The sequence below is a fragment of the Cottoperca gobio genome, chromosome 18 (genome assembly GCF_900634415.1).
Source record: "Cottoperca gobio chromosome 18, fCotGob3.1, whole genome shotgun sequence".
In the NCBI taxonomy this organism is placed as follows: Eukaryota; Metazoa; Chordata; class Actinopteri; order Perciformes; family Bovichtidae; genus Cottoperca; species Cottoperca gobio.
In genome coordinates this window covers 3,594,124-3,607,648 of record NC_041372.1, presented here as the reverse complement: position 1 = coordinate 3,607,648, position 13,525 = coordinate 3,594,124, and the positions used below count along the sequence as shown (strand labels likewise).

The 13,525-nt window shown below is 40.4% G+C and overlaps 2 protein-coding genes and 2 non-coding genes across 8 annotated transcripts; 2 read left to right on the top strand and 2 right to left on the bottom strand.

The window, feature by feature from the left end:
* The first annotated feature begins 211 nt into the window (after positions 1-211).
* On the top strand, positions 212-4,815 carry brms1 (BRMS1 transcriptional repressor and anoikis regulator). Of its 3 annotated transcripts, none has more exons than XM_029454971.1 (10): positions 212-358; positions 1,994-2,216; positions 2,291-2,381; positions 2,509-2,636; positions 3,236-3,315; positions 3,408-3,504; positions 3,709-3,798; positions 3,880-3,944; positions 4,151-4,190; positions 4,516-4,815. In XM_029454971.1, exons 2-10 carry the CDS (start codon positions 2,000-2,002, stop codon positions 4,521-4,523), a joined length of 816 nt encoding a protein of 271 aa, XP_029310831.1. In that variant the 5' UTR covers positions 212-358; positions 1,994-1,999; the 3' UTR covers positions 4,524-4,815. The 3 variants fall into 3 exon arrangements, with proteins under 3 accessions (XP_029310831.1, XP_029310832.1, XP_029310833.1); XM_029454972.1 differs by having other exon boundaries at positions 236-389; XM_029454973.1 differs by having other exon boundaries at positions 321-466.
* Positions 4,816-7,792: 2,977 nt separating this feature from the next.
* On the bottom strand, positions 7,793-7,866 carry trnai-aau (transfer RNA isoleucine (anticodon AAU)). Its single transcript has one exon. It is a non-coding gene; the product is annotated as a tRNA-Ile (tRNA).
* Positions 7,867-8,685: 819 nt separating this feature from the next.
* tmem179ba (transmembrane protein 179Ba) lies at positions 8,686-13,368 on the bottom strand. 3 transcript variants are annotated; one of them, XM_029454950.1, is made up of 6 exons: positions 13,252-13,368; positions 12,480-12,597; positions 11,504-11,700; positions 10,968-11,105; positions 10,452-10,530; positions 8,686-9,751 (listed from the first exon to the last, which is right to left on the bottom strand). In XM_029454950.1, the coding sequence occupies exons 2-6, from the start codon at positions 12,573-12,575 to the stop codon at positions 9,551-9,553; spliced, it is 711 nt and encodes a 236-aa protein (XP_029310810.1). In that variant the 5' UTR covers positions 12,576-12,597; positions 13,252-13,368; the 3' UTR covers positions 8,686-9,550. The 3 variants fall into 3 exon arrangements, with proteins under 3 accessions (XP_029310810.1, XP_029310811.1, XP_029310812.1); XM_029454951.1 differs by lacking the exon at positions 13,252-13,368 and having other exon boundaries at positions 12,542-12,587; XM_029454952.1 differs by lacking the exons at positions 12,480-12,597; positions 13,252-13,368 and adding an exon at positions 12,335-12,396.
* On the top strand, positions 9,320-9,401 carry trnas-gcu (transfer RNA serine (anticodon GCU)). Its single transcript has one exon. It is a non-coding gene; the product is annotated as a tRNA-Ser (tRNA).
* Positions 13,369-13,525: the final 157 nt, after the last annotated feature.

Genomic DNA, 13,525 nt, shown 5'->3' with positions numbered 1-13,525 from the left:
GGCCCAGCATCATTATTTTATAATACGTAATATAATGCGATTGAAAAAAAGGAAGATGCGCGGTATTTTCTATAAAGTAAATCCTATTGGACTAATTCTGCTGGGTTTACAGCACCGAACTGGATTCTGATTGGCCTACAAAACCTGCTTTGGCATTTTGATTGGACGAGATACGTCTGGGGATAGCCGCTCCTATTGGTCCCTCCAGCCGAACGGCTCGGCGCTGATTGGTTGAATTCGCGGGTTGTAGAGTCCGGCAAAGTGTCGAACTGAAGACTGAAGTGAAGAGGAAGTACTTTTTAAAATGAAAATATAGAAAATGATACTTTAACTGTCTACAGCCGCGCAGAGGGAGAAGGTGAGCAGGCTCGCGGAGTGTCTGTAGTCCGGTGAGGTTTACGAACAGCATCGCCTGCCTGCATGGACGGATAACGTTACTTGTTAATCCGTACAGTTGGAGGATAGAGTCAGTATGAAAGCTGCCGAGGCGATGCTTCGTTGTGATTAATGACATTTAAACGCTGATTATATTGTTTACTACGTGTAGAGGGAATATGTGCCAACAGGTGAACTTAAATAGTCCCGACAGTTATGGTGATGAGCAGTCATCCCCTCGCTCTGTGGTTTCAATCGTTAGCTAGTTGCACTTGACTTCACTGTGGTTTATTTTATATAAAAATGTAACGACGAGTCTCGGTTAATTTATTGGGGGTTGTAAGTAAATAGACAGGCATTATAAGGTGTCAGACTCAGTTCGGCTCGTTATTTTAGTCCAACTACTACCGTGGACTTCATCTTTAACGTTTAACGTCTTTTACTGTATGACATCACGGAAGCTACCAGTGGTCAAGTTATTAGAAATGGACGTCCGGTACTGCTACAAAATAAAAGTCATATTAATGGACGTCGTAAAATTCTAAAAGGATATAATCACTTTATATTTAATTTGTAATTACTTTGCATTAAACGTCAATGACTCGGTGTGGGGTAAATTATTTGTAGACCATAGGCTGTATAGATCATAGGCTGTATAGCCAATCTAAATGGGGTCATTTCCGGTTATGCTGTGTTTTTCTATGTGGCTTGACAGACACGGAAGCCATACTGTATCTCGATGTCCCAGTGTTATTATATTCAAATTATTATCCATCTGCACAGTAAGCTTCTTTACCAACATAGTATGATTTATCCTTTTATTTGCTTTCTGTGCTATTTGTTGTGGTTTACTATTATTGTAACCCAGCTGCAGTGTTGTCATTCATCAACATCTCCCTTAATGAGTAAAATCAACACAAGTAAATCAACAGTTTAGAGCTGCTGCGATTAATCGATGGACAGAAAAAACAACTTTTTTGATAATGGATACATTTTTAAAGTAATGGTTCATGCAAAAGTCAAAACATTTTGTTTTCAGGCTCTCAAATATGGAGATGCCCTGCTTTTCTCTGTTTTATATCATATTAAAGTGAATATCTTTAGGTTTTGGACTGACAAAACGAGACATTTAACTTTGAGAAACTGACATTTTCCACTGTTTTCTGACATTTTATAGACCAAACGATTAATCGATTGTAAAAGAAAATAACCTGCAGATTAATCGATAATGAAAATAATTGTTAGTTGCAGCCCTACAGCAAACATTAGTTTTGTTCCAAATTAAATTGCTCTGTGAGCAGTAAGGGAACCTAAAATAGCCATGTTAAAACTAGGCGCCCACTACTTTTCATATTTGCAGTTGTGCATGTAATTTCCAGTTGACTATTCAAGAAAAAACTAAAATCAAGAAACATAAATGTAATAAAGCCATCTTACTTAGAATATTTAGACTATTGATGGTGTAAACATGTTACAAACAACAGGGGAAATTAACAATTAGTTGCCAAAAAATGAACAAGTGATAATCACTCAACAATGACATGGCTGAACAGGAGAAGGACGGATCAGATTTGGTTGACTTTTAAACTTTTGTGTGTGTCTGCATGTCTCTTCTCAGCCAGCCATGCCAGCCCAACCCCCTGTGAGGGAGCCGGAGGAGGAGATGGAGGCTGAAGGAGAGTCACAACTCCCTGAGGCCAACGGAGAGTTGCAGCGACCGCGAGAGGGTGAAAGAGGAGGTGGAGATGGAGACGAGACCATGGAGGAGAGCGCGGAGGAGAGGGAGAGCGACTTGGAGGATAGTGAAGAGGAGGAGGAGGAGGAGGAAGAGGAGAGTTCAGGTAAAACCCAAACACTCTGCTAAATTGTTCTCTGATTGAATGCAGTGTCACTGTTTCTGTCTTCTTCTGTGAAGAGATGGATGATGAAGACTGTGAGCGGAGGAGAGGAGAGTGTCTGGATGAGATGGTGGATCTGGAAAAACAATTTCAGGAGCTGAAAGACAAGTAAGTTTGAACCGGAGGGTCAAAGAAACTTTATTCAGTGTCTCTCTGCTGGGATTTGAAATAACCTCAGTCGAATGAAGGATGGAGACAAAAGGAAGGAAAGAGTGACGCCGCCGTGTGGTTGCAGGTTGTTTCGCGAGCGGCAGAATCAGGTGAAGGTGAACCTGGACGAGGTGCTGACAGGGAAGGCTGGAGAATACAGAGAACCGCTGGTTGCACTACAGGACAACATGCAGATACAAACACAAGTGGCCGGTACGTCAAACACGCAAGGAAAACTGAATTAAAAACTGCTTGAGTTGTTTTACACTGCGAGTCCCTTTGAACACAGCAGAATTATGTTCTAATTTAAAGTTAAAGCTGTGACTTTGTTGGGTAATTTGGAATCTAACATGCAAATATTAAGGGCCAAACATATCTGAAGAAATTTTTTATGACACGTTGTATTTGCAACATGTGTGTAAGATATTCACTTTAATATGATATAAAAAGAGAATTTTCTGACTGATTTACTGATTATGTGATGCAACACATGGCCACTGGGTGGGGCTGTTTCACAGACATGAAGCTCCGGCAGGTTGAAGGGAGTCGGGGATGTAATCAGGGCAGCTCTGAGGGAACTTCTTATTCATACACCGTCACAATATCTCGTTGTAATGTTCCTTTGCTCCTCAGTTATAGTTTCTTTAGCTGTGTTCAGTTGTCATTATTCTGCGTGTGTTCAATTATAACCAGCATCTTGAATGTCGTTTAAAAGACTTACATGCAGCTACACAGAAAACATGGAAAAGTCAAATGTATGTTTGTTTGTTTCCGTCTACGTGTAAAAGTAACTTCTCTGTCTGTAACTGCAGGCGTGTACAGAGAGCTGTGTCTGCAGGTGATGCAACACAAGTACGAGTGTGAAATACAAGGAGCGAAGCAGCACCTGGAGGTAACACACACACACGCACACACATGCACATGCAAACTTTCTACAAAACTGAAACTGTGTATTTATTATTTATGTTTGACCGTGTGCAACAGAGTGAGCGGTCGTTGCTGCTTGATGCCATGAAGACTGAGCTGCTGGAGAAGATAAGAAGACTGGAGGAGGACAGACAGAACATCGACCTCAGCTCAGGTCTTCAGGGAACATTATATCTACTTTACTGTTGGACAATAATCTTTACATTTCTGAGTGAACAGTAAAACTGTTTGGATTAGGACTGCACATCATAGTTTGAAGCTTCATTCAGAAATGCTCCGGAGCATTTCAATGTGGATTTAGAATTTGAGTACCGTACAAATATTGTGACGAGTTATGTGACGAAAGTTATATTTTCAGAGTGGAGTGACGAGATGAAGGGAAAGAAGTGTAAAAGAAAGAACGTGCTGGCTCGGTCGGAGAGGAAAAAGAAAGTAGCTCTGGTTTCAGGTAAAACTTCTCCCTCATTTATCTTTTAGTTTATCTTCCTCCTGCCAGGCTGCGATGATTTAATACGACTCTGTGTCGCAGGGCCTTTCATCGTCTACATGCTGAGGGAGATCGACATCCTCGAAGACTGGACTGCTATCAAGAAGGTAGAAAAATACACCAACATTTCTCATACTGTTGACATTACACTAAATGAAGGTGAATAAATTCCTTAAAGTCACAACGCTACACACACACACACACACACACACACACACACACACACACACACACACACACACACACACACACACACACAGCTAAATACATTTACAGATACATTTAGTTAACTTGGTCTCTTTGTGTGTTTCAGGCAAAAGCAGCTCTGTCACCACTAAAAAAGAAAGTTGAAAGTAAGTCATCCTGTCACCGCTTTGTTTACACTTTGGGTCATTTCTACCAACTCAGTAATCAAATGAATATAAAGTAAATATTGTTTTCACCCGAGTAAAGAATCTTTAATTTTCAAAAATGTAAATCTCGAGAAGGTGTGTGTGTGTGTGTGTGTGTGTGTGTGTGTGTGTGTGTGTGTGTGTGTGTGTGTGTGTGTGTGTGTGTGTGTGTGTGTGTGTGTGTGTGTGTGTGTGTGTGTGTGTGTGTGTGTGTGTGTGTGTGTGTGTGTGTGTGTGTGTGTGTGTGTGTTGGTTTCTTCCTGTAAGACTCATGTTTTTCTTTCAGAGCGGTGATGAAGGAGGATCTTATTGAAGACCACTGGCAAAGAAACCAAACTTCATGTACACACACACACACACACACACACACACACACACACATTCCCAGCTACTTCCACTAATGGTTGCAGTTTTGTCTCCTCAGGACCCAGACGTTTGTTGTGTTGTTTTTATCCGCGTCTTTCCCCCCCCACCAACTGCTTGTTTTTATCTATTGCTATTTAAAATAAATTCTTAATGATATGACAACCATGTATTTATAGAATGATTTATAATGGTGATTAAAATGTTGATCTTTTGTGACTAAGTGTTTGCGTGTTCATGTGATTGACTCCAGGTTTTATGACCACACACACACATAAATTATAAAAACTGTACCTTTTTAGGTAGACAAAAGTATCCCCCACCTGAGGAATGTTTCAACATACAACTGTAAATGTACGTTTTAAAAAAACAACTATATTTTACACATTTAAAGAAAAAGTTTTGAGATTTTGGGAAATGGCTTTCTTGCAGAGAACAAAGTGAGAAGATGGATCGTGTCAGTACGCTGAGTAAGAGGCCGGCAGCATGTTGCTCTATGATGCTACTGTTCAATTAAAGACTCCTTTAGGTTACACAATAACTTAAACATCAGTGGAACAACACCCCACCACAGAGCTCTGCAGCCGGTGTGAACAGCTGATTATCAACTATAAAGAAACACTGACTCCCCAAACAAATTGTGAGCCTGCCTGCACCCGCTGGTGACGCACACACAGGTGTGTTTGGACCACTTAGCGCTGCATTAAAACAGAATAATTAAGACGGATGCAACCTTTTTCTTTAACCCCGGCCCAAGTCCTCCCAAGTAGCCAACATGCACACTAAGAAGCTTTACCACGTCCAAGCTCGGCACACCTGCTGCACTGGCAGGACGTTCCTCCAGTGAGTGTGTGTGCAGATGCTTCCTCTCTACAGAGTTCACAGTGCTGTGGTTTCTCTCCTGTGTGAACGATCTGATGCATCCTGAGACATCCTTTCTTTACTTATACAGTGGTGCAGTTATGTTAGGACTTTAACCCTGCCTGCAAAGTGAAGCTTCAGTTGAGTTCAAGTGGAAGAGAAGTGAGGACATTAAACTAATGATGCCTGAGAGAATAACAGGAGACGAGTGTGTTTGGACAGTGTTTATTTAACATGAGAGTGTGAAAGACAATTCTTGTGCGTATTCACTTGTGCATCTGTTTCACACGAGGCTAAAGCTAAGACGAGCTGTCAACATTGATAAAGTCTTTCCTTCTGTTTTGCTTTGATTTGGTTAATAAGCATTCCTAAACGATGTTCTGTCCTAAACTACATTCTGGGGTCCATCGAAGTCGACACCAACTTTCAGAACTTATTCCCTGATTATCTTTCTCATCACTTTGCATCCTGACCGTTCTGGTTTTACTCGCTTGTCCTTTCCTCCCAAAGAGTTTCTAGAGACCCCCTTCTGCATCCCCTCCTCACCCCCACTCGAGTGCAAATCATGCATAACAGTTCATGACACCTCCCTCCTCCTCTTCCTGGTTTCCTCACAGGTGCTTGCTGAGTTTACGCGCCTGCCTCTCCTTGGCTTCGAAGGCGGCTTTGGTGTCCATCAGCTCGTCCAGCTGCCGGCGGATGTGGGCCATGTCGAGCTGGGTGGACTCGCACTGCTCCCTCAGGGAGGCCGACTCCTCCCTCAGCTGCGTGGCGGCCATGGAGAGCTGCTCGCTGCGTTCACGGCACTGCGTCTGCATCCTCTTGGCATCGTTCAGGAGGGACTCCACGCTCACTGCCACAGATTCACACTGATTATCAGACATGTTCTGGACGGAGAGAGACGGAGGTCAAACCAGGAGCTGCACATTACACAATGATTGGCTCAACAGGGGTGGAGAGTAACTAAGTACATCTACTCAAGTACTCGGTGCTGAAGTACAAATATATATAACTTGTACTTAAGTATTTCCATTTCTTACTACTTTATACTTTTTTACTATATCTTTACTGACTTTGAAGATAAAGATTAATTATATAATAAACAAACCAGGCAGTATATATAGCACATTAATGATAATTATAAAATATACACCAGTAATATTTTTGAAATGGGTCGTTACTTTTGGTACTTTAAGTACATTTTGATTCTAATACATTTTTACTTTTACTAAAGTAACATTTTGAATGCAGAACTTCTACCTATAACGTATGTTTCTATGTATGTATGTATATGTACAGTATGTATATGTATCTATGTACGTATATGTTTATATGTATGTATATGTTTCCAATTTTGAGATTTAAGGACTCTTCAGTTTTTGGCGGTAAACTGAAGCCATCCTGCCAAAACAATCCGATCAAGTGTATCAATAGAAGTGCAGCACAGATCAACAGGTTTTAAACAGAACATTTGATGTGGAGAGTGAAGTAAGAGGCTTATCACAGCTTAGCTCAGTCTACAGTGGCCTACGCTCGTCTGTTTCTCTTTCATCTCTATCCTACCATCAAACTCCATCATTGATTCCCTCTACTCTTCTCTCAGACATGTACAGACACACAGCTTTATTTGTGTATTCCCGTTATAACAGCCAAATGGTTTGAAAACTTACCATAGACTCCAAAGTCAAATTTATCACAATCTTTGTGGTCTTCTGAGACTCGAGTGTAAGACAGTCCTCGACGTCCTCCAGAGTTCTCTCTCTTCTTAGTTGTCCTTTTCAGACTTCCTGTGTACATATTAAAATATCAGAAACTCCAGGTGTGGATTCTACTACAGGTGGAAGTGGCTATTAGAAATTCACTTACAAAACCGTTGAAATTCGTCCTTCAAAGTGCCAGTATGTCTTCCTTATATTCTTTTATTATCACACTATGTTCTTCCTCGCCGTCGCTCCTTTCTCTCTCTCGTCAGTGAACATGATATTCTACCTCAGGGCTCAAGCGAGGGCAGGTAATCCACAGAGATTACACAGTTAATAAAAGAGTGTGGCAGTCATGCTGTAATGGAGTAAGCTGTCTATTTTGATCTGTCGGGCAACTGCTGGGAAACTCCTTCAGTTATATTCAATTTCAAAACAAAGAATTCAGTTGTTTTTTTTAGAAATCTCTTGACTCTGAAGGACAAACAAAGATTCCATATTTGAATAGAAAGTAAAGAACTCAACTAGAGGTAGAGCAAGAACTAGCTATTAGTCACTCGATATCATCTATGAGTTATAGTTCATATTGAATTCAGAGAACTTTATTTAGATGGTTAAATAGCGATCACTGAAAAGTTATGACCAGTACGGGGATCGAACCCGCGACCTTGGCGTTATTAGCACCACGCTCTAACCAGCTGAGCTAACCGGTCATACAAAATGTGACGCGATATACCGAGCTCGTGCAGCGTAATTACGATGTTTTGTTAGGTGCTTAGAATAAATTGTTGTTTTGGGGTTTTTGGGTTGAAACTGGAACTTAAATCTTAATATGTTATATATATATTACTTGGGTGGGATGGCAAAATAAACATTATTTTTGTATTATTTGTACTCAAAAAAAGTGCTAATAATTTCCCCGACGGACCAATACAGGAGCAGAATAATTACATCACTTCATAGCCACAATAAGAGGATTAAGACTCATCACATATAAAACTTTTTCCAGATACAGAAATATGACCTTTGTCATAATAAATGATATTTAACAGACATAATTATAAAAATATATAATATATATATAATATATATATATATAAATATATATTATTAAAATATTTAAAACATAAAGGACATTACTATGCATCTCCGCTACAGGTGAGTACTTGTCATCAGCCAGCAGAGGGAGACACAGCTCTACATTTATATTCCCGTGTCTCCTCTGAAACACACATCTGGGTCGCTGAGTTTTAACTCTTTGGTTTATTGGTTTCAAAAGTAGCACGTGTCAATCACTACAAACCACGTGGTTGATATCGTGACATACAGACTGTTTAGTTACACCAGGTGCAAAATCTCAAAAACAGGATTTGATGAGCACCTTAGACATTAGATGTAAAAGAGTGGCAGCACATGAGAAACACCTCAAAGTAAAAAAAAAAACATTTGAATTATTCGTCGCATAATGTAACATAGTTTTATGCAAGTGTTTCTTTAAGCAAAGGGTTTGTTCTCAGATCACATGACAAACATTTCAGGACAAACCTTTGGCTTTAATGTGAAATGACATAATTAAATCATAAATAAAGAATAAAGACAACATACAGAAAAGAAACTGGTGGCACATAATAGAAACTCAATATACAAACATTTCAAATGTTATTTTAAAGGCACAAAGAGATGGATGTTCACTTTGAACCACTGGACTCGTCAGTGTATCAGCAGATGTATTGCCGTGTTCGGGACGTTTCTGGGCATCAAACGTAGCGACCAGGTGCCAGATCGTAAGCATGCATCCAAGAGGAAGCTACGAAAATGGCGGACACATCACAGAACAAATGGAAACATAGCGAGGCGAAACGCCAGCCGAACACGCTCCAGAGTGAGAGTGAATCTGGGATTGGCCAACTTTACAAACCTCGACCGACAAATCCTACTCGTTGTGCCTTTATGCTTTAAAAATGTATAACATGAGTAAAAATATGTGTTTAGTCACATCAAAAAAAAAATTACATTTCTTGTTATGTAAACAAAATACAACAAATACACATTTCTGTGTAAACCAGAAGTCAGACATTTGAAATCTTTGGAGTATGTGGTCAGGCAGCATCAGACAGACTCAGAGACTCTACACATTTTATAGTTTAGTAAATATAATGATCTTATGACGAGGTGGCCGAGTGGTTAAGGCGATGGACTGCTAATCCATTGTGCTCTGCACGCGTGGGTTCGAATCCCATCCTCGTCGTAAAGCTTCTATTATGTGTACGAGCTTCATGGGTAATATTATGTGTTCATTGAAATACAAGCAAAGCGCACACCACATGTATTTAACCTTTCTCTACTCTGCTCCCACATGATCATGCTGTGCTTGTAAGTCATCTGTGACCCCCGTCCTCACTGTGGTCTTGCAGGATTGTTGAAAAATGGCTCCGTCTCTGCGGCCGTGACCCCCGCGTCACCGAACAGCCCCCCGGCCGGCCCACCGTACCCTCCGAACCCTCCCGCGATGATCTTTGTCACTGAGCTCTGACGCTTCTGGACGAACACCAGCACGGCGATGATGACCCAGAAGAAGAAGTTGACCCACACCGCCGTCTGAGGGGAGAGAACACGTGACGCACGATGTGAAGTTCTTTCTCCTGAATCTGAACAGTTAGTGACGGACACACCCGACACATACAACTATACATCCACCAAATTATACTTCATAATAAATCAGGAAGCTTTTTGAAGCACTGGTGGTTCTTACAGCTGATTGAGGGGAGACACGTTTTCAGAACTTTAATATGCAAATCAGACATTATGTAACGCTAACCTTTGATGAATTCAGGAGAAATCTACAGACACAAACAGACAAAGTGAGTCAAATAAGCTAAATGTGTATTTTGGATGTTTTCCCTCCACCAGTCTGAAAGAAGACGTGTTGGGTTTCCTCTGTAGTGTCTCGTCAGAGTTCACAGTAATGCTGACGGCAGCTTTTGCTCTACTTTACTTTACTTCTGGTCACTTTTATTTAAAACCTCTTGTTCCTGAATGTTAGGGAAAGTTTCCAATCAAACTGAAGAACCATGTTGCAACTTTAAAACTAAAAACAAGTGTTATGCTAGTTTTTTGCAGGACAGAACATGAAAACCTTGCAAAATTGTATTTTTCCTGGTTTGAAATTAAAGTAGATCAGGTATGTTGACTAGTACATGGAAATAATTGGTCCCTTTGTCAACGTAATGCAACCAGTTATGAGAACTTGTTATTGTATTAATTCTAGACATGAAAGGACCTGTAATGCTGCACTGACCTCGGCTTTGTAGAGACTGCTGTAGAACCTTTCCCCTTCAAGTGGACTGACCCATTTTCGAGCCTGGGCCTCTTCACATCTTGGGAGACAGAAATACATTTGCATGTTAGAAAGTTACTTAAGATAATTAAGTTTCAACCCATCATGTGTATCCTATCAAAAGGTGTTAACAGTTACTTAAAAGGAGACGTCTTAGCTGTCCTTCAAAATCATCGGGAAATATCAAACTTATCCACTAAGATGCAAAGGTTGTGCAGTAACATATCAGCTTTCAGGAGGGAAAAGAAAGTGGAGCTTCTACTGACGGAGCAACTGAAAGAGTAAGTACTTTAAATAATGATAAATGAGCAAACATAGGTTGAAGCTCACAAGGTTTTAAATGTTGTTTTTAGTTTTGTTTATGACCGGTTGGTGAGGTTTTGGTTTTGTGTGAACATGCCTGTGCATGCATGTGTCTGCAGCCGCATTGTGTGTGTGTGTGTGTGTGTGTGTGTGTGTGTGTGTGTGTGTGTGTACCTGGTGATGTTGTGAACATTCTGTATGACTGAGTCGCAGAGTGAGTCGCGTCCGATCTTCAACATGCACCCGGTGATGAGCAGGAAGAACAGGAAGACGCCGCTCACAGCTACAATCAGGTTCATCCACCTGCGCTCCCTGTGGAGACCAGAACAAACACAACGAGCGTGAGAACGCCAGGAGCTTTTTTTTTATTTTAAGCGATGGAAAAATGTTATTTCAACCTCGGAACAAATGAGGAGATGACGTCAAACTACAGCCTGTAACATATGACAGATGCAACAGCATGACCTACTGTCCTTAGGTCAATAAAACTTGCAGTAAAATCTAATAAAGCCATCCTGCAAACCCGCCCAAAAGCATTTTAGAAGTCTGGGTTGAGCGTCCCTTCATGCTGTTTATATTAAGAATACAACTCTGGAGCAGAGGTGGACAATGTATACTGATGTTAACTGAATTCACGCTGTGTCAAACTTGCAAACAATAGATTACCTAGTCATAAAGCAAGTGTCACACACAAACACTTGAGCTATTACCTCCTGATTTCCCCGTCGATGCAGAACGTGTACACCCAGTACAGAGACAGTGAGAAACACACCACGGCCACCATGACGGATATGCCAGACACAAAGTAGCACAGAGATGGGGAGCTGGATGAGCGGACCCCAATGAGGCTCGCTGTAGCATTGTAGTTGACAAGCCCATAAAGCATACACCGACCTCCAAAGTTACCCTGAGGCAGGAGAGACAGACATTTCATTTAGTCATTTCAACTGTTTTGTTTCAGTTTTGTAACACACATACACAATAAACACACACATACACTGCAGCACCTGACTCTAATAAAGAAGTAGAATGAATAATTGGGCACGAGGACCACCTGGTCACATGATGAGAACAGTATCTGGACACATGACTCTCTGATTACTCGCGCGCGCACATTAACAGCACGTATTTACGCAGCTCACACATTTCCTGATTAGTTAGAAAGAGAAAGTTGTGTTGAAGGGATTTTAAGTGTTATGTTTCACAGTGCATGTGGTGTAAAGAGAGTGCAGCTAATTGAATGAAGTGGTGATGATAACAGTGTTTCTCTAATTCTCCCTCTGTAGTGTGCATGTATATGTATACAATACATAATAACACTGGTAAATACACAGATATGTCCGAGGCAACACTCAATAAAAACGTAGAAATGATCATGCTGCATACATTTGATTGTTTCTGAACGTAGAAAAGCAGAAAGAAAATAGTTGTAAGGTTTTACGCCAAACAAAGTAGCATACTATGATGTTCATTTTAGAACAGACAATGCAAATGAATGGAAAAAGTAACTAATTGTAGAATTAAGAACACATAAGTACAACCTCTGAAGGGAGTTTTAGTTTTTTTCTTTGGTAAACTTGAAACTTTCAAGCACACACGCAGCGAACAAGTGAGTTACCCGGAAGAGGACGGAGGGAAAAGAAGCATAAAGATCAGACTAGTTTAATAATGTCTGTGTGAAGTCACCTGCACTATGGTGATGGATGCAGCGGTAACAATCCCACAGATGAAGCAGCTGGTGTACAGACCCAACTCCAGCAGCAGCAGCCCCGTTAACGCCATCGTCCTGCGGCCAGGTTCCTGTCTGGAAGACACCAGCGTGAAGCCAGCCACAATAAGATCAACAAAACTTCCGGTAAAGCGTTTCAAAATAAAATGACGCGCATAGTAGCAACGATAATTAACGAACATAATGAGCATTTATTGAAGAATGTGTGGAAGAAACAGAGAAGTGTGAGTATAAGTTGATCATTTCAAGTATTATTATTGAGTCGAAGATGATTAAATACAGGCTAAAGTATATTATTATTTCCATTTAATTATAGTAATGTAATAATACAGATGGTATGAAAGATAAATGAATATATTTAGAGATTGGAACTATTTCAAAAATAAAAACATTTATTGAAGAAAAAATAAATTACTTTAGTTCAAAATTGACAAACATAAATGTGCATATACTAAATAAAACAGACATAAAATAAATCTAGGCAGTATAGGAACATCGATTTCTACCTTTATCTTCCCCTTTAGTCTTCCTTATCTTCCTAAACCTCCACAACTGGAGAAATCAATTAAAATCTCCGATTTCATTTTCATATCCAGAAGGATTTACAGATTTACAAATAAGGAAAAACAAAAACTCCATGAAAATCGTACTGACCTCATTTTGCAAAAAAAACGTTTTACAATTCTGTCAATAAAGCCAGATGAGATCATTTTGATCCCCACAACTCACCTGCCTCTTTATGCGATGCAACAAATGGCGCGCGCTTAAATTTTGAAGGTGCAAGTGTTTGATTTCCGGCGTTATTTTGGTTATTTTCGGTCGGCTTCACTCAGTTCTCACTCATAGTCCAGTTGATCGCGTAGACAAACCTTTCCAAAAGAAAGATTCCCTCCTGTGTTTAGTTTCGATTAGCCACTGCTTCCCTTCAGCGCCACCAGATATGCAATGCGTAAAAATCGTTTATTCGTCACACTGATCGGTTGACGAACTTCAACACTGGTTG

What these genes read in the sequence shown, in the direction of transcription:
- brms1 (XM_029454971.1), top strand. Translation starts at nt 2,000, where the DNA reads ATGCCAGCCCAACCCCCTGTGAGGGAGCCGGAGGAGGAGATGGAGGCT. An exon ending in GATACAAACACAAGTGGCCG is followed by an intron (nt 2,637 to 3,235) that starts GTACGTCAAACA and finishes CTGTAACTGCAG; the next exon opens with GCGTGTACAGAGAGCTGTGT. An exon ending in GAGCGAAGCAGCACCTGGAG is followed by an intron (nt 3,316 to 3,407) that starts GTAACACACACA and finishes CGTGTGCAACAG; the next exon opens with AGTGAGCGGTCGTTGCTGCT.
- tmem179ba (XM_029454950.1), bottom strand. Translation starts at nt 12,575, where the DNA reads ATGGCGTTAACGGGGCTGCTGCTGCTGGAGTTGGGTCTGTACACCAGC. An exon ending in CATCCATCACCATAGTGCAG is followed by an intron (nt 11,701 to 12,479) that starts GTGACTTCACAC and finishes CTCCTGCCTCAG; the next exon opens with GGTAACTTTGGAGGTCGGTG. An exon ending in GCAGTCTCTACAAAGCCGAG is followed by an intron (nt 9,752 to 10,451) that starts GTCAGTGCAGCA and finishes CTCTCCCCTCAG; the next exon opens with ACGGCGGTGTGGGTCAACTT.